This window comes from Mustela putorius, unplaced genomic scaffold (genome assembly GCF_011764305.1).
Source record: "Mustela putorius furo isolate JIRA1106 unplaced genomic scaffold, ASM1176430v1.1 tig00003944_pilon_pilon_pilon, whole genome shotgun sequence".
Lineage (NCBI taxonomy): Eukaryota > Metazoa > Chordata > Mammalia > Carnivora > Mustelidae > Mustela > Mustela putorius.
Genome location: NW_025422088.1, coordinates 3,293,029 through 3,317,041, shown reverse-complemented (window position 1 = coordinate 3,317,041; position 24,013 = coordinate 3,293,029). Strand labels below are relative to the sequence as shown.

The window sequence follows — 24,013 nt, the reverse complement described above, 5'->3', positions numbered from 1 at the left end:
AAAAGACCTTTTTAGTGATAAACAGCAAACACTTTTAAGGAGTGAGGGGAAAATAAATAAAATTAACAATAAACAAAACAAAAAAGAAAGAAAAGAAAAACCACTGAAATGTATTCTGTTTAATAGGTTTGCTATTATGTATGCTGTATTTTTAGCTTAAAAGTGAAATCTTGTGTGTTTTTTAAAATGAAGATATAAGTACTTAGTATATTTTAATGTCACATTTAATAACTGTACTATAAAATGACTGTCATAACACCATGCTGTGATTTTGCAAAACCCATAAAAAACTGTAGATGGAATTTAAAACTTTTGTCAGAGAATAAAACTAACTTGAAATATTTTTGTAGTAAGGTTACTGAATCTCATTCACAATTTTAAACTCAGTCTGATTCCACTTTTCTTCACAGATAGTACCACAAAGATTAAATAAAATTACCTGAAATTGACAACCATAAAGGGAAATTATAAAATGAGCAGTGATACATTTTTGGGAAGAATATATAATGCCTTGTTAAAAATAAAGGATTACTTAACTCTTACTAGCTTGGTCTTTTCTTTTACTCCAAATTATAATAATCTGTACATGGTACAAGTTCTAGGAGAATGTCACTTCCCAGTCATCAACTAAAATTCTTTTTCAGTATCAAGGCTGTCCTGCCTCCCTTATCTCCACCACTCTGGTCCCTGGTACCCCCATTATTTCCATAGCTTCGAAACAGCCTCCCAACAGATCCCAAGGCCACTCTGGCTGGCCTGACTCCAAAGCATCTCTCTACCCAGCAGCCACAAGGATTTTTTTTTTTTTAATGCAAATCTTTTCTGTCACTCCCCAAGCTGTTCTTAGAATAAAAACCAAGATCTTGAACAAGTTCTATGAGGGCTTGAATTAGACAGTATATGCCTATTGTCCAGCCTTATTTGAATTCTCTCTCCTCACTGTCTGGGATCCAGACACATCCATGCTTTGAGTCTCCAGAATACACTAAGTATTCCTGTCCCAGGGCTCAGGAACACATCCTTTCTTAGACCATAACAGCCCATTCACCCTTCAGATACTAGCTCAAAAACCATCTCCTCAGTACTATGCATGTTATCAAATTTAAAAGAACTATATACCTTTAAAAAATAAATTAATATAAAACAAGTAAACTCTGTAGTTTATAGTATTGTGCTCATGCTGATTTCCTGTTTTTGTTAGAGTGCAGTCATTATATAACATTACTTTAGGGAAAACTGAGTGACATGGGAAATTCTTGTACAGTTTATCAACTTCTTTTAAGTCTAAAATTATTTCAAAATTTTAAAAAATTACTCCTCAGGAAAGCTTTCTATTACTTTTCTGAGGAGATAAGGCACTAAGCTCCCTATTTTCTTCCCTCATAAGATTTAACACATTCAGAAAGTGTAAATTTTTGAGATTAATGTTAAATATTTGTCTCTCTCTAGAGTGTAAGCCCTTTGGGCCAAGGATCATATCTCTTTATCTCACTATTGTATCTCCAGTAGTTAAGTCAATGCTTGGCACAGGAAGTATGTCCAATAAACATTTACTAAAGTGACTATTATATACAGGAATGAGCCAATGAGTCAATGTTCTTTGAAAGCATAAGTATATATAAAGATATATATTTACATATTTAAAAGTTATTGCTCAAATTATGAAGTTAATGGGGTAATAAATGTCAACAGAGATCTAAACATAGATGCTACCAACTTGGAAATGATGCAAGCTAATGAGAAAAAAACTATAATAGCAACTAACATTTAGTGAATATTTAATCCTATTATTCAAGATATTTTGCAAGTAGTTCTTTATTTAATCTTATAACCATATCAAGTGTGCTATTTCCCATCTTAATTTTACAGATGAGAGACACAGATATTTGCAACTTGCCCATGCTCAGAACAATTATATAGCAGAGGCAGGATTTGAACATACACTTCAGCTCCTGAGTCCATAGTCTTAAGTACTACCTCTCCTCTGAAGATAAATTCTGAAAATATTGCTTGAGAGAATTCTAAAAAGTGAGCAATGAATTCTGAAGGTAGATTACAAATAGATATGAAACAACATTCTTTAATTTTTTCTATCTCCACCATTCTGTACAAAGCCTTCCATGGAGCATGCATACAAGTGTTCACACATATACACATGACTTTGGTGAATAAATACATGAAGCTAAAGCTAACAGAGGAAATGAGAAAACAAGACTATAGGTAAGAGAATCGGTTTCCATCCCATCACCAGTACTTCTGTCTTTGATACTTAATTTCAAAATGGACACTGGTTGGGAGTTTTCTACACATGAAAAAGTGCTCCATATCACTCGGCATCAGGGAAATATAAATCAAAACCACAATGAGATATCACCTCACACCAGTCAGAATGGCTAAAATCAACAAGTCAGGAAATGACAGATGCTGGCGAGGATGAGGAGAAAGGGGAACCCTCCTACACTGTTGGTGGGAATGCAAGCTGGTGCAGCCACTCTGGAAAACAGCATGGAGGTTCCTCAAAATGTTGAAAATAGAACTGCCCTATGACCCAGCAATTGCACTATTGGGTATTTACCCTAAAGATACAAACGTAGTGATCCAAAGGGGCACGTGCACCCGAATGTTTATAGCAGCAATGTCCACAATAGCCAAACTATGGAAAGAACCTAGATGTCCATCAACAGATGAATGGATCAAGAAGATGTGGTATATATACACAATGGAATACTATGCAGCCATCAAAAGAAATGAAATCTTGCCATTTGCGACAACATGGATGGAACTAGAGCGTATCATGCTTAGCGAAATAAGTCAAGCAGAGAAAGACAACTATCATATGATCTATGTTCTATTTTTTGGGGGGGGAGAGTTGGCTTCTAAAAATGAGTGAGGCAGAGCAAAATGGGCAGCAGAGTGATGGGGGATCCCAAACAAATCAAGGTTATTTGAAATAATACCTAAGTGAGAAAAATTAAAGAAATTAAGAGTGTAAAAGGAAAGAAACGAGGAGATCACAGAACAGATTAATCAGAGTATTAGCAATAGCAAGAAGTAATTCACCAATATTTCAGATATTGTTCTATCTTTTGAGTAAAGGTCTCATCACAGAGATCAGAGGTAAGAAACATATCATAGTTAGGATTTCTTTCTTTTTTTTTTAACATCAAGTCCCTCTATAATCAAGAAAATGCTTTTAATTGTACACATTGGTTGATTTAGTGACATATTCTTAATTTCACTAGGTAGGTACAGCTCTGCTGGGAGCAATTCATTCAGAAAGCCACAAACACTCTGCAAAGGAGCTTAAGGATCAGTAAAATAGCTGGGATATTTTCCTTGTGGCAGACAGCTGGATGTTACTAATTTAGCTACTTTAAATGGAGTGGGAGGAGGAGGAGGGAAAGGCAAGGTTTTTATTTTGCCGCACACCTGTAAATCCAGAGAAAGGGAAAACGAGGAAGACATCGATAAGCTTGGCAAATGAACTGGATTTCTTGCTGCTCTCCTCAGTGAGCCGGTCTATCGTAACTGGCCTGAAGAAATCAGCACACCCTCCTTTCAGGGTGCATACACTGAAAGGAATCTGACCAAACTGCCAGGTTAAGCACCAGTTTCTCTTTTCTGTTCTGATAGTTCCACTGAAATATAATATATACAACATACAGATCACCCACTTAAAGTGTACAATTCAATGGCTTTAGTGGTGTCTACTCAATTGGTACCATGACACCAATCTAGTTTTAGAACATCTTCATCACCCAGGCAATATTTACCTTTTAAAGGGCGGTTTAAATAGTTTGGGGTATACATACATACATACCCAAATAGTCACAATCTAAAGTAAAAACAGAAAAAGTGGTTTTTAATGCATATTAATGTTCTCAGTGTGAAATGGCCTGACTGCTGAGAGGTATGCATTTTGATGACATAAAAAAGACATCCTTTCCATTTCTAACCTCATCTTGGAAGGTCCAACTACATGACTTAGGCTACTTCTCAGAAGTGATTCTGCAAAATGCAAAAAAAAAAAATAATAATTTGCCCTGCCCTTTAATTATTTTCCTTATTTTCTTTTCTTACAGAATAATTTATAACGATATGAAAAGCCATTTACTCTTTTCTGTACCCAGCTCACCTGCACTTCCAGCTTTCTGGTCCAATGGCCCATATAGTAGAATATTTGTTTATAGTAGATCTCTATAACTCCTCTCTCTGAGCAGCTCAGAAAAACCCATTATAAGAAGCAACAGAACAGAAGGATGGGGTACTTTTCATTAATTAGACCCCAGGCAAATTAACTTTATTTTTTATATTTTTTAAAGATTTTATTTATTTATTTGACACACAGAGATCACAAATAGGCAGAGAGGCAGGCATAGAGAGAGGAGGAAGCAGGCTCCTCGCGGAGCAGAGAGCCTGATGCAGGGCTCGATCCCAGGACCCTGGGATCATGACCCGAGCTGAAGGCAGAGGCTTTAACCCACTGAGTCACTCAGGCGCACCCCATATTAACTTTAAATCAGTAAGTCTGGGAGAGGAGCTTTTTTTTCAAGCTTGACTAGCTTGACTAAGTATGCTTTATAATTTTTCCTCTTGATCTTCGGTTTAATTCACAATACAAGAGTTTCAAGGATCTCTTATGTATTGGACTTTATAGAGAAGCAAGTTTAGTCACTAACATGGTGTGAGAAAACCTGGTTTATCAACCACCAAAATTTTGATAATCTGCAGGTCAAATAAAAAAGCATCTTAGCACATCACCTCATAGAACTGCTCAATAACACCATTGGCTATGTGTTTTTGACATAATGATACAATAATAGGTAACATTTATTAAAAACCCATCATATGTCATCTTCTGATTTTGTATTTTACATTAGCCCATTCAATGCTCACAAAACCCAGGAGTAGGACCTTTCCTATATAATCATCGTTATGATTATCATCATCACCATCACTCACATTTTAAAGATAGAGAAACTGAGGGAAAGAGCATGGTGTATTATGCTCCAGACTACAGAGGACAGCCACAACTTACAACCAGACTGGCTTTAGAGCTCACTTTCTGAACCATTACTCCATACTGCCCATCAGGAAACACATAAGGTAAGAATTGTTCTCCTACTATGTGTATGCCAGTCTATTCTCTAATGCCAATGGATATAGTAGATACAATTCCAAAGGGGGGGGGCACTCATTGCTTTTATGTAAGACAGGAATACAGTGAGTAGACAAGGACTAAGAAGTTTCCTTACAATAAGGGAGGAAAATGAGGGAATGTTTACCATCTGACATGGAAAAATGCAAAAAGTAACAGAAAATGAATGAGGTAAGCAATTTGAGGAATTAGACTATCAAACATTGTTCCCAATGAAGACCCAATAACTATTCAGGTCAAATTACAGTTGTCAAAGTATAAACTCAAGTCTAGAATGCAACAGTCAACAATAAGTGATTTTATTACAGTGAAACCAGTTTGATGAAAGAAAGTCCTAAAAGCAGGTTTGTAGCCTGTACCTAGGTAAAAACAAAACAAAACAAAACACAAATAAAAAATGATTAGTAAATAAAAAAACTAAAGCTACACATGAAATGAAACTATCAGAAATTGCTATGAAAACTCAGCCAACAGAAAAACACCCGAGGAAAATGCTAGTATAAATTTACTTTTAATTTGCATTCATGTTATCAAAGAATTGACCTCAGTCAGACCACTGCCTAAGACAAAATCTGACCTCAATCGGGCAACCACTTAAACTAGAATGAACCTCAATCAGACCATCTAAGCCAGAAAACTGGTTGGCTTGACAGGAGGAGAAACTACTGTTTGTGCTCGAACCGAAGTCACACTGAGACCACAGCTCTACCATGTGTACCCACATTCAAGAAACAAGCAAAATCATTTCCAGCACTCAAGACATAGGGATAAAAAGAAATAAGGCCCATGCATACATCTAGCCTTTGTAATAGTGGGGATCTGTGGGGCACTTTAAATTGGCAATGGCAAAGACTATAATTTTCTGCTAAAGGGATATTATCACAATTTTTCGACCTGGGTTTGAACCAAGGCTCATAAGAGCTCTTCTACTTAATGCAACATCACACCTAGTACTTTACTATGACTTCCACAGAGCAGATGATAATCCTGACTCCTTGGCTTTTTGGAGTTAATCATTTCAAAAGGCAGTGAGCAGAGCACATTAAATTAGCATGGTGAATTAGAGTGGCTTCTTTCCATTCCCCACCCCCACACAGTTCTCTTTCTTAAATGGGCAAACAGATTTTTAAAAATTATTTCATTGTTCTCAAATGGCTCTGACAAGTTACTCTTAAATTTTGAAATAGAACTCCTGATTCCTTGTAAAAATTCCAAAATAGAGTTAGGTAAAACATGGCTACGTGTGCTAATCAAAGCATAGAGTAACAAACCAGTGCCCCAGGTAATGGGAGCTTCAGAAATACTGTATTAATGTGATGATGAAAAAAAAAATCTAATTCTTCTTCGGTGCTACTTAGGATGTTTTTTTTTTTTTTTTTCCCCAGTGTTTTATGAAAAGGTAGCAGCACAATTTAATAGGTTATAATCTGGGACCCATTTTCCCAATGGTTCTTTAAACATCCTTTAGGGACTAAAAGCACATCTCCAACCATGTGTTATCATGTACCATGAGTGTCCTCCAATAGATCGAAAGTGATATTCTTTCTTCTTTCAAAATGTACTTAAAAAATATGGTTAAATTTTCCTCTCACCTCGAGAATCTCTTGGGTTACACATCCCATTCAACAACGTCAAATAAATTGGCTAAAGGGAAAACATACTAAAGCAAGGCTGGAGTAGACCCAGGGAAAATTAAATTATTCTGGCAAAGTCTGTCCGTTTTCATTAGTAGTCATGGGAAGAGTGAGAGAGAATGACTCTTTTTCAGCTTACATCTTGAGCTTGGGAGCTGATTATCATATAAACATATAACCTGGTAAACATCTTAACTAAAAGTTGCTATTGTGGCACCTGTTTTCCCTTTTGGAAGGCTGCTATCAAGGAAGTGTGGTAAAGGGGGGAGGTAGAGGGAGAAGGGGAAGAGCAGGAGGGAAAGGAGTAGGTGATGATCATCTGGTGTGTAGATCGTTTTTTAAAACAATTCTAAGAGTACTTGACATCTGTCTGCCACATTCCACCAGAGATTTAAACGAAGGTAAAACTGCTTCGTAGAAAAACATTTCTACTTATCTGGAAGGACAACTTCATGGATATATGACAATTATATCTAGTAATTTTAAGGAAATCCTTAATGCTATCCGAAATTAAAGTAGATTCCCAGGGTGCTGACAGGTTTTTGCCAAAAATTAACAGTTGTAAAACAATGTACTTTTTCATTCTAGCCAAAACAGAAAAATAAAGCCATATGCCTGATTTCTTTAATAAACTAAATTTAGATTACAACTTTAAGATAGATTTTGACATAAATGGCTTTAAAGTAACAAGAGCATCTTTCATTTGGGTCTTTTCCCAGTTAATTATTTGCTGGCATTGTCTTAGACATTCCTTGGCGTCACCTTAAACCAATACTCTGAAGTGCTAATTAAGAGACTATATACATTATTAACCAAAGAATGTGGTTAAAACATGCATGTTCCATATGTATCCTGTTATTAACATGATTCCTTTCACTCCTGGAAAGCTCTCTTTGGAAAAGAGAGCCCTTATTTAAACAAAGAAATTGGCTGCTATTGAAGAAATTTTTGTCAGAATGCACTTAATAGGTAGGGGCCAACATGACACAGGATCCTTGTCTTTGAAACATCCTCAGCATGAATCAGATTTAATCTCACTGAAATAGACAGCAGAGGGAAATGTTATGCATTTCCATAATACCAGGGGACTCCCAAAGAGAATGGGTAACTTGCTCAGGAGCTACACCACTACGAAGAAACCAGCCATGTCAGTGAGCCGAAGCCAGAGACATGACTTTCTTCAGTACTATCTCTTCCAAAATGCCATGGGCCAGATGGGAAAAGAAACATATGTAAACAAGGTAGACCTAATGATTTCCTAATTACGAAGGAGATATGATCTTCTCATTAATTGGCAAACTAATTGACCACAAGCTCAGTTTCATAAATTGAGTCCAATAAACCAAACTTTGGTGTCTGTACTCCACAGAATTCTCCTTACACTTCCACACCCTTCACCCAGCCACAAAGTTGTCAGTTCTGCTTGATTTGTTTGAATACTGTACTCGACGACAGCTGTCGGAAACAGTACATCAGAACAGCTGCTATGACAGCTACAAGGGGCTTGGAAGTTTAATTGGGCTCGATGTGACACTGTGCATTTTTCTAAACATAGATATATCCACAATATGAAAGAAATTTCTAATGGGTCTGAACAGTGTTTACTTATTGGCACCACCAACTGGTTAACCCCAGTTTGAGTTACATCATCGGTCTCATAGTATCTTTGCCACCGAGCTGGTAAGATTATCCAAAAAAAAAAAAAAAAGAAAGAAAAAAAAAAAGACAAAACAGTAGGAGCAGTTAGATGCCCAAGAATAGGGGCATTAAGAGAGAGAGAGAGGAAATGGTAAGGAAGTCACGTCAATAATCTCTTTGAAAGGCTGGCTGGTAGCCAAGGAGGATCCCACAGTGTCTCAGGATTTACTTCCAAAGGAAACGTATTCAGAGGCCCTGAGCCCGCTGCCAGCTGCGAACAAAACCACTGGTTATGGCCACAGCCCCGTAAAGGAGGGAGAATGGCTTACTCTCAGCGTCCGCGTGGAGGAAGAGAGCAAGGAGCAGCAACAGCGGCCTGGCAGTGTGCACCATCCTGCAGCTTGGGGGCACGGGCGCTGGCAGTCAGGGATCACTGCCTCTGAAGCTGCGGCGAGTCGGTCTGCTCTGGAATTTCGGCTGGAACACTTTCAGAGCCTGTAAGGGCAGAGGGAGAGACAAAAAAGGAAAGAGAACACAAAGACCCTTAGTTTCTTACTCTTTTCCCCTTGTTCCGTCACCACCACCCAGAGAGACGCAAGCTACTGTAAAGACACAAGCGACTGTAACTGGGATGTTTCTGTGTGAGAAGGGAAGCAAGTTTGTTTGAAAAATGGGGCAGCCTGAGCCCATCTTGTTCCCACTGTCAGGCTCTGCCAAAGCCAACCACCTTGAATTCCACTCTCTGCTTATGCCACCTTTTGGACAACGCTCTGTAAGAAGCAACTGTCACTTCTTATGAAACACAATGTGAATATGTTGGTGGAAGAAAGCACAGCAATGGTATGAGAAAGATTTAAGAGAAGCGTCACATGCCAGATAAAAGTCTATTATTGACAGAATAATGGAAGCGGCTTTCTTGGCACGAGGGGAAGTGACAGGGCTAATTCAACTTCTCCAGCTAAAGAGGAGAGGTTAGAATTTTTTACACAAGCACATTTGGCTTCTTCCCTGAAGACACATCAATGTTCAAGTCGAGTTTAGCTTCAATAAGTCAAAACAATAGTTAGCATGAGCCTACTTGATTTAACAGGATTTTTGTATGTCTCCTGGACAATAGCTTAGTTTTCTCAATCTTCTATGTAAAACCAATAAGCCACAAACTATTTTTGGAAAGCCTACTGCGTGCAAATGGACTTAGTATAAAGGGCCAGGAAATAAAAAAAATGAGTCGGATTCTGTCTTTTGTGACTTTCTAGTTTACTAGAAAAGATAAAACAGATACATCAGATGACGAGTATAAGTTAATAAGTGATGAGTGTCAGGAAGGAGAACCAAATAATGCCATGAAACGTAGGATCAGCAACGGTATCAGAGATAAAGCGGTATCTCAAAGTGAGCTTGGGAATACAGTTGGGATTTAACCAAGAAGAGAGAAAGGCATTCCAGGAATTCTGTACAAAGGCAGGGCAGTGGGAAAGGAACTTTGGAAAAGATGAGTCTCCAGCTTTGGCAAGAGTAGGGCTTCCCAAACTTCCATATGCATCAGAATCACCTGCAAGGCTTTTTAAAACAGATAGCTGGCGAAAAGAAAATAAAACAACAACAACAACAGATAGCTGGGCACCATGCCTGGTGTGTGGCTCACTAGGTGATGGGGGTCTCAGAATTTACATGTCTAACAAGTTCCTGAGCTATGCTGATGGCAGCTGGTTCAGGACTCCAACTCCACTGGGTTGAGTGATGAATTCATTAGGAAAGCGGAAGAAAATGAGGCAAAGGAAAATGGTTCAGTCTTGAAAAGAAGGAAAGGAAAGGAAAGGAAAAGGTCATGGTGAGACTTGAACACCAATCCAAGTCAAGCAGACCTTACTCAGCAAATCACGAATAAAGCTACTTAGTGTTTCTGAGCAGAACAAGGACATGGGCTTTGAAAAGATGAGCTAACACACAAATTCAGCACTATAAGGCCAGAGCAAGTATCCCGTGAAAAGTAACACAGACCACAGGGGATGGTGGTCTGGATAGGAGCTGAAAAGAAGGGCAGCCATGACCGACTTGCTCCAAGCACTAATCTGAAGTAATGACTCGTCGGGTGATAAATAGTTATTCCTACAGGAAACTTATCTAGCGCAGCATCTTACACAGAGTAGGCTCTGAATACAGAGGGAGGGAGCACTGAATTCTATTGCTTCCTCTATCATGGTGAAAACTTGAGGATGACAATCAGAATTCTTCTGCCAAATGAAACAGTATACTTTTAAGTTTTGTTTATTGGAATATTTAAAACATGTACAAAAATCTTGACAGGAAATACTAGAGATATCCTGAAATAACCTAATCCACCAAAATAACTTGTACTTGAAAAAGTATTGTAACAGAGATACTCTAGCCTGATTGAGCCTGAGAATAAAATTTTTTTAAAGATCTTATCTTTTTTCATTACTATGCATGTATCATTTGAATGCAGGAAAGATAAAGCTAAATGAAAAGGTGGGGATCACTGTAATTACCAATCCACTTCTAGCCCTTTTTAACAGATTTGTGGTTGGCATGAAATAGCAAGTTATACATTGAAATACATCCACTTGAAACCAAAAGCTAGCCAGCTGCTCCAAATCTGCTATTGTTATCAATCTCATCTGGAAAATAACTTACCAGGCAGTTCGCAGCTATCAAAAGCTAGAATTCTCAAAACTTTACAGGAAAAGTGCTAAGGGAATCAGCTCTGCTCCCCTCCCCACTGTTCCCATCCTCATGCCAGCATTTCAAATGACAGCGAAGTCCAGGAGACATCAGTCCTGTCGGACTCCATTTGTGTCTGTGCAAGCGTATCAGAGCCAACTGCTACATAATGACTCGGTGCGATCACAGAGATGGAGATGTATGAAATGCTCTCTCAGGGAAGAAGTGATTTGGCTTTTTCCTCTACCTGACTAAAGTGGCATAAGAGGACCAAATTCTTCCAAATGAACCTACAAATGTTACCTCTAGACTTAAAACAGTGATAGGATCTAGGAATGAATACAGCTAGAGAACATACATATTTATACTTAAATGGGCTATGTCCTTGGCCTGGATATGGCAAGAGAAGATCAGAGGTGTGAAGATAAGACCTATTCTAGATGTTCATTCCGGCTAATCTCCACTCCATATCTTGTTTATTACTTGGTAACACTGCCAAAAGGGAAATGTGGCTTGCATATCAGTAACGTGGAGTTTAAATTTTAGAACAAAAATGGGAAATGGATTTTTTTTAAGGAAACACTGACAGCAAAAATAATGAGGATGAACAAATATTACAAGCAGTTTCTTTTAGCCTAGAGAAAGGGTTGCCAAGCACGTTGCAATGAAAAGAGCAGGAAAAGGGGTTCAAAGATATTAAAAGTACTACAGGTTAGCTTAACTTGGATTTTGATATGTCCTGCTCTCTGAAGTCTTCCTTAACTGGGACATGCAGATAACACTGAACCACATAGCTAAGTTTAAAATAAAACAAAAAACATATTTAAAGCTCTCTCGTCTCTTATTGCTTATAGGACAAAGATCTTCAGGAACAATAATTTTGTTGATTTCCAATTAGCTGAACAACTACTTTTGTATTTCTGTACATGGACAGCTATAGAAGCTGCCAGTTCAAAGGGCCAGGGTGCACAACATGATTTGAAATGGGATAACAAACAGTGTACCTGCCTGAAAGCCTTCACAGACTACTGTTTCAAGTAATCATGTAACTGCCATGGACTCAACTCTTTTCCTTCAGTTTAACATTGTAACCCTTTCCTATAAAAATATCTTCGTATTCAAATTAATATGAATCTGAAGGATTTTTTTTCCAGCCTTTTGTATTGTACTGTTTCTGTTAACATAAGGGAAAAGAGGCAACTGGAACTTTTCTTTCTTTAAAAATCCCAAGTTCCTTAGCAAAATGAATGATTGCAGGTTTTATGCAGGAAATAAGCATAATGATTGTGTAACATCTTGTCACATGAGGAAGCAGTGAGACTTTCAGGAACTACTAGGTTATATTCAAAAACAAGGAGCCAAGGTGATGAGGACCCATCAGCTAAATGTAGGACAATCTGACAGCAAGGGCAACAGTAGCTACAATTTACTGAAACACATCCTCCTAAAATCCATGGGTTCATAAGTTTAAAAATAATTTTAAAAAATTACTTCTGTCACTCTAGAAGGGAGTTAAGGGATCAAATCATTATTCTGAAAAGAGGGAGAGAAAGGGAAAGAATGTTTCATTAAATAAAATCTCCACAGATCTTAAAACAAAACAAAAACCTGCCATCACTAGAAAACTAGGCATCATTGTTTATTTCACTGTTTATCAGGTTGCTTCTTTTGGGCTTTCTAACGACACCCTGCTCTCAATTCTCGGCTTCTTAGAAACAATCATACTGCAATGAGACTTAACTGAGCATTTATCCATACAGACAGCCACTAAGTTGGGAGGATGCTGTGCTAAAGGAAGAAGTCGTAAAACGTGACTTCTTTTGATTAACCTCCGGAAGGGTTGGGTCTCTCCCAATTGACTAGAGAAGGTTTCCAATCATTTAAGAGAAACAACCATTTGTGCACAAGATGTGCTACCAGGAAACCCCAATTTGTAAAACAGACATGAGCAGGGCTGCTGTGGCTGAAGCAAGGGGTGTAGGCACCTGGAGTTAAGAGCAAGCTGGCAGAGGCTTCTGAGGGCCATCTGCGAACTCCCTGCCCTCAGTGCACAGCGACAACACAAGGACATGAAAGGAAAAAAGAAAACAAAAATAAATTTCCAACATTTCACTTATTCATAGGATTTTTCCACCAGGAGATAGCCGCCTAAATATTTTATCATAAGCTAGTACAGGAATCCTCCGGCGCTATCCAATAAAACTTTCTGCAGATAGACATGTTATCTGCACTAATAATTGGTTACTTTCAACATAGCTTGTGAAACAGGGGAAGTAAACATTTTATTATATCTAAATTTAATTTCAGTTTAAATAGTCACATGTGGCCAGTGGCTGCCCTTTTGGACAACACAGACTATGGTTACATGTTTCAACAGCATTGAACACAATAGCAATAAACACTACATAGGTTTTCAGGGTTGGAGATGGAAACAGTGAGTTGGGAACACTTAGACTTTGCAGTCCTGGCTTCCTCATAATCAGAATCTCAAGATGCATTGTATTATATGAGGAAATCCACTTAACCTCTATGCCACTCACTTCCCCATCTCTATCCCCTACCCTGCCAAAAAACAAGTATCTCTCTCATTTTCTTTTTAAACTACTCCACATAATGTAAAGGAAGGATCTGTACACATCCATAGGAAATGATCTGTATAGTTCTTATGAAATGGTCACATTCAACTGATTAACATGAGTGAGGGTTATGCCAAACATTCTTAAATAAATATGCGCTGAAAGCCTCAAAGCCCATCATGGAAAACACACCAAGAAAAAGGACAGTGGATAAAGGCTATTAAGTTAAATAAAACACTGACAAAATAACTTTATCCAATCCATGACTGGATAAAACACTCAAATTGAAGGATATTAGGAATTATTTTTATAAGTGAAACTCAAATCTTCTCAAAATTATACTCTTTCCCATAATAACACAATATATCAAAACTTTATATTTTTCAGTATTTTGCCCTAGACATGATTACATGGCAGTAAATTGGGGAGGGAAAAAAGAGACTTTATGAACTGTCGCATATAAATACAAAGTAATAACTCAATCATCTCATTTTTGGCATAGGCTATGGCTTAATATGAAGACAGGTGACTCTTAAGTAAGCACATAGTAATTCTTTGAAGAAATCAACTGAATTATAAGCATATCTGAAGAGTAAAATGATACCTATCAATATGGATACTATAAAAAGGCTCTTTACATGTTTAGTTTTAATACATAACACAGAAAAGCCATTTATCTGAGCTTAATATAGTATGACTTTTTTCAAATTACTATTAATAAGATAACATCTCTGCAAGATGTAAAAACTTTACATTTGAGGCAGACATAAATATTAGATACTTTCATTAATGACAAAATGACATGATTAACTTTGGCCATTCTTTTCCCTTTCAAGAAGTAAAAGTGAAGTATGCCATGAGAAAAAAAAAAAAAACAGAGAGGAAAAAAATAATACCTTATGTTTCTGACTATTTTCTCTCTAGAAATGGAACTATAATTCTGATTTGAAAAGGAGGATGGTTTTAAAGCATGTAGCTTCTTTAAATGCTTATTGCATGTGATTACTTCCACCTAGCTTTATATGATGCTGACCAAACTGGCATTGGAAAAGATCAAATACAATTCTCTTCAACATGCTATTGGGACTCTGCTACGTGTTCCCCTCTTCCAAAAACACATATTAAATATGAGTAAATGATCAATTTCACAAAGTATAGATAGTCAATCCAGCCACTTCTTATCCAAACAACAGAACAGATTATTATTTTAAACTTCGGGCATTTTTAAATGGATGGAAACCATCATTGATAATTCACTATATATGACTTTTCTTTTCCATTATCTTAAAATCAAAAAGGGTATTCCTTCTTTCACACACACAAAATATTTTTTGTTCAAAATGTATTTAGCTTTGGGCTACCTGGGTGGCTCAGTAGGATAAACATCTGCCTTCAGCTCAGGTCGTGATCTTGGGATGGAACCCCCATCATCAGGCTCCCTGTGGGGAGTCTGCTTCTCCCTCTCCCTCTGACTCTCCCCTCCACTCATGCTCTCTCTCTTGCTCTCTTGCTCTCTCTCAAATAAATGAATAAAATTTTTTAAAAAAATAAAATGTTTTTAGTTTTTAAAATATATTATGGATAACAATGTGTTAATTTTTATTTCCATTTTGTTTGTTTTATTTCCATCAACACAGTGGAAAAGAAATCTATTAATACATGATCTATTATACTTACTTAGTAAATTTTTTAATTTGTGGGGAAATTACTATTCCCTTTAACACTGACTACTTTTTTTCCTTGAAAAGATTTTAAAAACAAAATGATGGTCTTCAAATTGTTTTTAAATCCTTTCTTAATAGAGTTCAGTGAAAACCGATTTTGCCTACTCACGGTGGTATATCTGTAACTCCATCCTCAGAGCGACCAAAGCTCTAGAACAGTAGCTCTCAATTGAAAATGATTTTGCCACCTCCCCGGGGACATCTGGCAATGTCTGGAGAAATTTTTTTGTTGTTGTTTTCACGACATAAGGAGAGCACTAATGACATCTAAGCAGTTGACGACAGGAATGCTAAATGCTGCTAAGTATCTTACAAGGTACAGTATAGCCCCCCACCCCACAACAAAGAATTACCTGGCCCAAAATGTCAACAGTGCCAAGGCTGGAAACACTATGCTAGAAAGGTTCATTAATGTTGAGGAAAATTTTTAAATTTAAAAAAAAAATGGAATTTTTCAATGCTTGTTTATAGTACATGTTTTCTAAACCCAACAATTTTAGGTGTTTTCAGTACGGTTTTAGTATGTAAACTCAAAACAGATTAGAATTTCTGGGCATAGCAGTCAAACACTACGGATGACTCCCAAATTTCCCTTTTTGTCCTATGCTAGAATTGAAATTGGCTTGCCTTATGGGAAGTTCAGTTCACAGGCTTAGGTGACATAAATATTGTCACCAATTAAAAGAATGAATCTGTTAAATGGGGCAGACATTGTTGCACTGATGTCTGTCAGTGAATAGACATGGTTCCCATCTCTCATGCTGGGAGCTTAGCTCTTCTCTGAGGGAACAGTCCCGGATGGAAATATTCAGTTCCAAGCAATGTTCTTGCAAATCACTGCCAGCAACAGATAGAAACTGCAATGGTGAGAGGTCATTGTGAATGGCTGCGGAATGTGGAATTAAGGAATATTCTCTTCATTTTCCCAATATGGACATCATGACTTTAGCTGGTATCTCTCTGAAAATCTGTGAATTATATTCTGTGTGAAGAAACCAGATAAATGGCTGTTAAAGCAAATAGAAACATAACCTAAAGAAAGGTAGAGGGGACAAATATTAAACATAGATATCCAACATACCCTCTCCTCCTCTCTCCTCATGTCGCATATTTATTGTATCCAGTTATATTGTACTCTTCTTTATTCTTAGTACCTTCCTCACCTCTATGTGTCTCCTTGAATGGAATCATAATTTAATGAAAATTTTAAAAAAATTAAAAGTCATCTCAGGCAACCCACTCCTTTAGCAGACAATGAATGAAGCAAAAGAACATAATGAAATTATTAATCTCAGAAGACACATCTGGTCAGTCTCAGAGCAGGGTTGACAACATAGACCAATTTTGTATCTTGTATTTGTTTCTCATTTTTCTTCTATCATCTCTGACTTACTAGCTTAGGTGAAGCTGTGGTTAATTCTAAAATTAGCAACATAAAGAAAAAGTCTCTCCCTTAACTGGCAGAGAGAGACAATATAAGGATTCCCTCAGATAAAGAAGGAAGAAAATCTTAAAAGTGGGGCATAAGAAGGAAGGTTGAAAGAATCTCACTCGATACAAGTATTTGAGAGTCATTGTCCTACATAGATAAATAATTCACAAATGAAAGTTTATACCATGAGTCAAAAATTCTCCAGAAGGTCAATCTTTAACCCAGTAACCCATTATTGTATGACTGAGTATCTTAGAGTCAAAGATTTTATAGGTGTGTTTAGAAGTGGAAATGATTAACCAGAAATAGTTTTCTAAAAATTCTGACAAGTTAGTAATTGAATTAATAACATGCAGACACATGTTTTTATCACCATAAGACATATTTATTTTGCACATTACCATCAAGTTCTTTATTATGGGGTTTTTCTCTTTAATTTAAATTCTAGCAAGAATACATGTAGACTAATTGGAAACAAATAAGAATGTGTTAGATGGTGAATTCACAGCGTTATACAGCACAGTTACCCAGGTGGAAAGATACCAACCTGAGTGCTCTTTACTATAAGGTTGCTTAGGGCAACATGGCCACGTTGAAAGAAGGAATGAAGACACATAATGGACATTTTTTAAAAGCAGTTGGCATTATGAAGTGATTTGATAATAAAGTACAAAAATTTCCTGCAGCAATAAAGGCACTATGCATCTCCCATACCAAGATGTGTCAGCAATGAAAAAAATACTTTTCCATAGTCACTCTTTTAGAAAATCTGTTCAAGACCTCCAGAAAAATGCTTTTGTAAAATACTGTCATTTTTACTATATTTCTATAAAATCCTCAAACAAAACACACAGTACCTATATCAGAAACAACGTTTAAAGTAATTCAAAGCCTCCTTACAAACTAGGTGTACTAACTTTCTCACTCCCAAACTTTTTGGATACTGACTATAATCTTAAACTAGTGGCTGCCATGACTAAAAGGAAAGAAAATGTCCAATAACATCAATCGAACTTCTCTGCTGTGTTTAAGCATCATCAGAGAAACCTTTCAAAACACAGATTTTTATCTTCCAAAGGAGGAAAGCAGCCACAAAACACAGATTTTTATCTTCCAAAGGAGGAAAGCAGCCACTACTAACAGGGAGTGAACAGGGGAAGATGCGGCAGGCTAATGTGGGACAACAGTCAGTGTGTGTTTGGGGGACCAAGCCCCAAATTAAAATACCATCTTTGTAGGAATTTATTTACCTTTTGTGCTATGTCCAATGATGTTTTCTTCACAAACTTAATAGCCTGGCCCTTGTTTTTGTTATGTTTCCTCTAATATTTTTTAAATCGTAGATTTAACCATGATGTGTTATCATATCCTTTTGTAAAAATCTTTTGCAGGGTGCCTGGGTGGCTCAGTGGGTTAAGCCTCGGCCTTCATGAAGCTCAGGTCATGATCTCAGGGTCCTGGGATCTAGACCCACATCAGGCTCTCTGCTCAGCAGGGAGCCTGCTTCCCGCACACCCCCTCATGTGCCTGCCTCTCAGTCTACTTGTGATCTCTTTCAAATACATAAATAAAATCATAAAAAAAAAATTAAGCTTTTAGAAAACGTGCTCACTTTCTCCCACAGCATTGTCACTCAGGTCAAAACTATTCATAGTGTAAATTTTCATCATCTACAAACTTATGATGTTATCCTCGTCCATACATCCCATACATAAATATGGTACACAGAGGCCAATACAAATACAGTGCCTGTTTAAAAATGCATGTGAAAAATATGTATTTATCTATTATATATGCCTCCTATATTACTAATGACCTACATATATAGTCAAACAGACAAAATGAGACTTTTCTAAATGAGATAAAAAAATAAACAGAAATAGAAGTTCTGTGATTATTTTCCAGGCCACACAAATCACTGGAGTTCCACTGTTCTAGATGTTCCACAATTTGGATTTTTCTTCAAATATATTTCCAGTGGCAATGAATAAAAAAGAGAGAGAGTGAGAGAGCTTTTGCTCATTTGTCCACCAACCCCCTTGAGAAGTCAAACAGTTGCAGTAATAACCAAACGTTTTTGGTTTTTTTTTAATAACCAAATGTTAAAAGCTCTATGTGACAGCTGATGTCAACATGATGTAACACACAGAGGAGAAGAGAAATTGTTTTTTTGAGATGTTCATACAATGTCCTCGTTTGATAATCATACACCATTTATCCTGAGGTAGGACTTTCACAGACCCACTGTGCTTTTGTTTCAAAAATGAATTCCTTCGTTCTGTCGCTCCACGAATACTGAAGACCAGGCACAGTGATGGGTGCAAAAGACATACCAATGCACAAGACAACAAGGTCGCTGATACATTCCAGAGCAAGAAGATAGACAATGTAAGAGCTTTCCAGGTTAAGGGACACACTGTCCAGGAAGAGGCTGGGCTCGGGTGAGCCGGGCAGAGAGCTGTGTGCTGCAGGCTGGGAAAGGAAGCAGGATCCAGATTGCACAGGACCTGGGGCCACATTGCAGAGACTGGGTTTCATTTGAAATGCAATGGGAAGACACTGGCGGGCTTTATGCTATGGAGAGACATGGTCTGATTTATATTTAGACGGCTTCCCCAGTGGCTGTGTGCCAAGGGTTTTAGAAATGCAGCTCCCACCACCACCCACCCGCTCCAAGTTGCTGCAGAGCCTTCTATTCTCTTTATTTGGGCACTGGCATTGTCCTCTACCGTGAGGTCTTTTGACACTTGATGAAAGTCTCCCAGTTTCTCTTCTCAAGGATCCTACGGCGCTCTCTCTTTACCAACACCGTGTAAAACAACCAGAAATCATGTGTTGTTTTTCAGTATTTTGGATCACTGTTCTCTGTTCCTAGATAGCAACAGGCCCTAGAAAACTATGAATTTTCTTTGGGGGAGATGGGGGGAGGGGGCTCTCCCATAGAGAAATTTAACATGCTTTAATTTTTTTTACTTGAAAAGTAAAGTACCTGATGTTAGTTCTCATTTGCATTCCTGATGTCTAGGGAAAAAAAAATCTGCTTTCATGTACAAAGAAACAGTAGGCACACTGGATCTACATAGTCACACTTTTAAATCTGTGATTCCGGAAAGGCTTTCTTACGCACACTTAAAATAAAAAAAGTTTCTGAACTTTGGTACATCAAAGTCTTGTTTTGACCCTTTAATCCTTGTAATACTAGCAGTGATACTAATACCCAGGAGTACACTGCATTCAGACTATTAGAAAACACAGCCGTCCCAATAATTCAAAACTTCTTTATTTCAGGATTTAGAAGCTAGCTCCTGCTGTGAGTCAATTGCTGGCTAGCTTCCCAAATTAGCTTTTCGGTTTCAGCTATCTTTTACACTTCATCCCTCAGTCTTCACTCCGGGATTTCCTCCGTTATTAAATTAAGGCTTTTAACACCCCAACATGCAGTTATTTAATTCCTTACTTTTTCTTATTAGTTACCTAAACTTGAAAAGAGTGGTATTTAACCTCTGTCTTCAAAATACATTACAAAGCTCTATAGTTTCTTGTATAGAGGGTGTACATGGTAACCATAAAAGGCCACCTTACTCTGCCTGCCAAAAGTTCCTCCTCCAGTTGTCTGTGCCACGTGCCTTGACCAACAGAATAGGGCAGAAGTGACACAGTGTACCTGCTGACCCTGACCCTCCAGAGGCCCCCAAAACCTCAGGAAGTGGTCCTCTTGCTGATATCAGGTCCCCTGTCACCACACTGTTTGATCAAGCCCAAACGGGTGGAGGATGAGAGAGCACGTGGAAGGAGAAGGGTTCCACCCGAGCCATCTGAACCAGCCTTTCCACAGAGGACCTGGCAGCTGACCACAGACTCCTAAGCAAGCCTGGCAAAGATGAGTCAAGTATGACCCGAACCAGCAGAGCCACCTAGCTGAGCTCAGGGCGGGGTGAGATAAATAAACAGAAGCTGGGCTGAATCCACTATGTTTGGGGATGGACTGGTATACACCAAAAGTTAATGACAGGAAGGGGATAAATACCTCATCCAATATAAAATAAAGATTACTTTAAAAATGTTTATTTTCTTCAGTACTTTATCACACTTTAAATACAGGTAGGCAACTTGGCTTCTTCTGGCTACATCTGAATTGATTTTGTCTTCATTTAATAGCAACTAGTAAAATCATTGTCATTAGATTTCAGATATTTTAAGTAGTAAGTTGTTCTGTGATTTAGGAAAATCAGTACCTTGAAACAATTTGTGCCTCTTTGCCTCTATGTCCAATTACAAATATTTTCTGCCACAGAGCTCAGAGAGAACAAAATTTTTCAAAAATGTCCTTAACCATTGGCTAAAGCTACATAGCATGACGTTCCTTCCTGGTGATATAATTGAAGTGACGTATGTGTCTGAGATCTCAATTGATCTCACCAAGTGTACTGACAGGTAGTAGTTAGCATAATTTTATCTCCATGGATGCTGTTTTCCTTAGGCAGTTTCTCCCCAGGGATAAAGGCCACAATTCAAATTAGGTTAATAATCTAAAAGAAGGGAAATTTCATAAACTTTTTAAAAGAATGACACTTGGAACAGCTAGTAAGCATTCCTCAGGCCAGTTTCTGACAACATGTTGAATGTGCCTGGTTTTGGATAGGACCTAGTCAACTTGACTAGTTACTAGAGAAAAAGTAAGGAAACATAATAAATATTAAAATCAGTAAATGATGGGGCACCTGGGTGGCTCAGTCTGTTAAGCATCTGCCTTTGGCTCAGGTCCTGGGATCGAGCCCCACATTGGGCTCCCTTTATAGTGGGGAGCTTGCTTCTCCTCTCTCTGCCTGCTGATCCCCCCTGCATGTGCTTGCTCTCTCTCTCTCTCTCTCTCTGTCAAATAAATAAATAAAATATAAAAAATAAAATAAAATCAACAAGTGAATTTAGCAAGGCTGCTGAATACAGGGTCAATATAAAAAGCCAGATGCTGTATTACATACTCACAAAAAAAAAATCAGAAAATAAACATTTTAAAAATGTGCCATTTGCAAAGGAATCAAAAAATGTCCTAAAAACCTAGAAATAAATGTTACAAAAGTCAATGAGATTTCTATGCCGAAATCATGTAGCATTAATAATAAATTAAGGATGATGTGAATAAGTGGGTGATCATGATATGCTCAGTATACTAAAGACATTAATATTTACTAAATTGATCTATAAGTTCAATGCAATCCAATATAAATTCCAACATGTTTTTCTTGAGAAATAGAAAACTGATTTTAAAATTTATAAGGAAGTGCAAAGAACCAAGAACAAAGAACAGCCAAAACAATCTTACAGAACAAATGTTGAAGTACTACCAACACTATCAGTTACCAAGACTTATTATAAAGCTACAACATTGGGGCACCTGGGTGGCTTGGTGGGTTAAAGCTTCTGTCCTCAGCTCAGGTCATGATCCCAGGGTCCTGGGATCGAGCTCCACATTGGGTTCACTGATTAGCAGGGAGCCTGCTTAGCCCCCACCGCCCCACCTGCCTCTCTGCCTACTTGTGATCTCTGTCAAATAAATAAATAAAATCTTAAAAAAAAAAAATAAATAGAGCCACAACATTTAAGACAGTGAAGTATCGGCTCAAGGGCAAACAGACCAGTGGAGCAGAATAATAACTCTGGAAATATATCCACCTCTATTCAGGCGTTGATTTATAAGCAACTATGTCCCTGTAGTGCAGTGGGAATAAATAATCTTATCAGTTAGTAGTACTGATCAAGTGGATGTCTATATGCATAAAAATATATGTTGACCCCCTACCTCACACCATGCAGAAAACCAATTCCACATAGGTTAGAAACCTAAACATGAAGATAAACAATAAAACTTAAAAAAATAGCACAGAAAAATATCTTTGTAACCTTGGATAGGCAAAATTGATGACAGAAGGCAAAGTAACAATAGTAAAGATTGATAAGTTGGAACTAAATTTTAAAATATCTGCTCATCTAAAGACATTATTAAGAAAAGGCAATCCACATAGTGGAAGAAGATATCTGCAAAACACATATCCACCACAGGCACAATACTATTTGTCAATTTTTGATTGTATTGTCTGGCTTTTGGAGGGAGGCAATGAAGATAAAAATCTTGAAAAAAGTAATTCACGAAAAGAATAACCAAATGGTCACCAAAAAGATGCTCATCAATGTTAGTCATTGGAGTAATGAAAATTAGTATCACAAGAAACTACTCTATATTCACCAGAATATTTAAAATCAGAATTTGGACAACACCACATTTTGGCAAGGTTTGTGGAATAAAGGAACACTAATATACTGCTGACTGAATGAAAAGCCCTTGGTAAAACCCCTTGGAAATAGTATTTTCTTTCTGAATCTAAGAAAGTTAAATATACACCTATTCTACCTTCCAGCAGTTTCATTATTAGTGATAAAACCAGCATTAACATAAATGTTACCAATAGAAAAGAGGTACAAACAAGAATTAACCTAAATGCTCATCATATACCACGGAGAAAAAGTAAATTATGGTATATTCATAAAATTGAATGGTTGATTCATAGCAATGAAAATAAATATATTCTGCTGAGAACACTTAAGATAGAAACTTAGTTTTGTTTAGCTTTGCTTAGTTTTTTTAGAAACTTGTTCAGGGCATACTTTAGTTACCCACTCCCTTTGAAGAAAATAAATTTGTCATTAAGGATATCATAAGTCAAAGTTAAACACAAATTAGAGTGGAGCTCAAATTCTCTTGGAAACTTATATAGAAGGCAGAAATAATAAGTGATGAGACTAAAGCTCTGGGATTCTAAAGATGTGACTTCCAGTAAGTGGGACCAGGTATAGTCTTTCAGTTCCAAGAAACAAGAAGAACTGAAACATGAAGATGAAATCTGTGTAGAGAAAGAGGAATGGCCCCTGGCTCCAGGAGTAGCAGTGTAGTCCAAAGGAGATGGCAGAGACAAGCAGGGGACCAGACCTCTAGACCATCTTTAGCACTCACATTCATATTCACCTGGGTCAAAGCATTTCCCTTCAGTGCCTCGTTTTCCCTGAACTTCTGTATTTTATAGCACACGTGACCTTTGCTCTATCACATAGTCATTTGTTACATTAATTGTTTGTTGCCCTCATCCCACACAGTACCCATAAGGACAAGGGGT

The 24,013-nt window shown here is 37.5% G+C and overlaps 1 protein-coding gene across 46 annotated transcripts in view; it reads right to left on the bottom strand.

Annotated features, from left to right (window-relative positions):
- The window catches only part of PTPRD (protein tyrosine phosphatase receptor type D), a 2,277,302-nt gene that overhangs the window by 395,844 nt on the left and 1,857,445 nt on the right, over nucleotides 1-24,013 (bottom strand). For all 46 annotated transcript variants that reach the window (XM_045069786.1, XM_045069815.1, XM_045069785.1 and 43 more), the window contains one exon: nucleotides 8,760-8,925. In XM_045069786.1, the coding sequence (XP_044925721.1) occupies nucleotides 8,760-8,823 (64 nt within the window). In that variant the 5' untranslated portion in view covers nucleotides 8,824-8,925. The remainder of the gene's footprint in view (nucleotides 1-8,759; nucleotides 8,926-24,013) is intronic.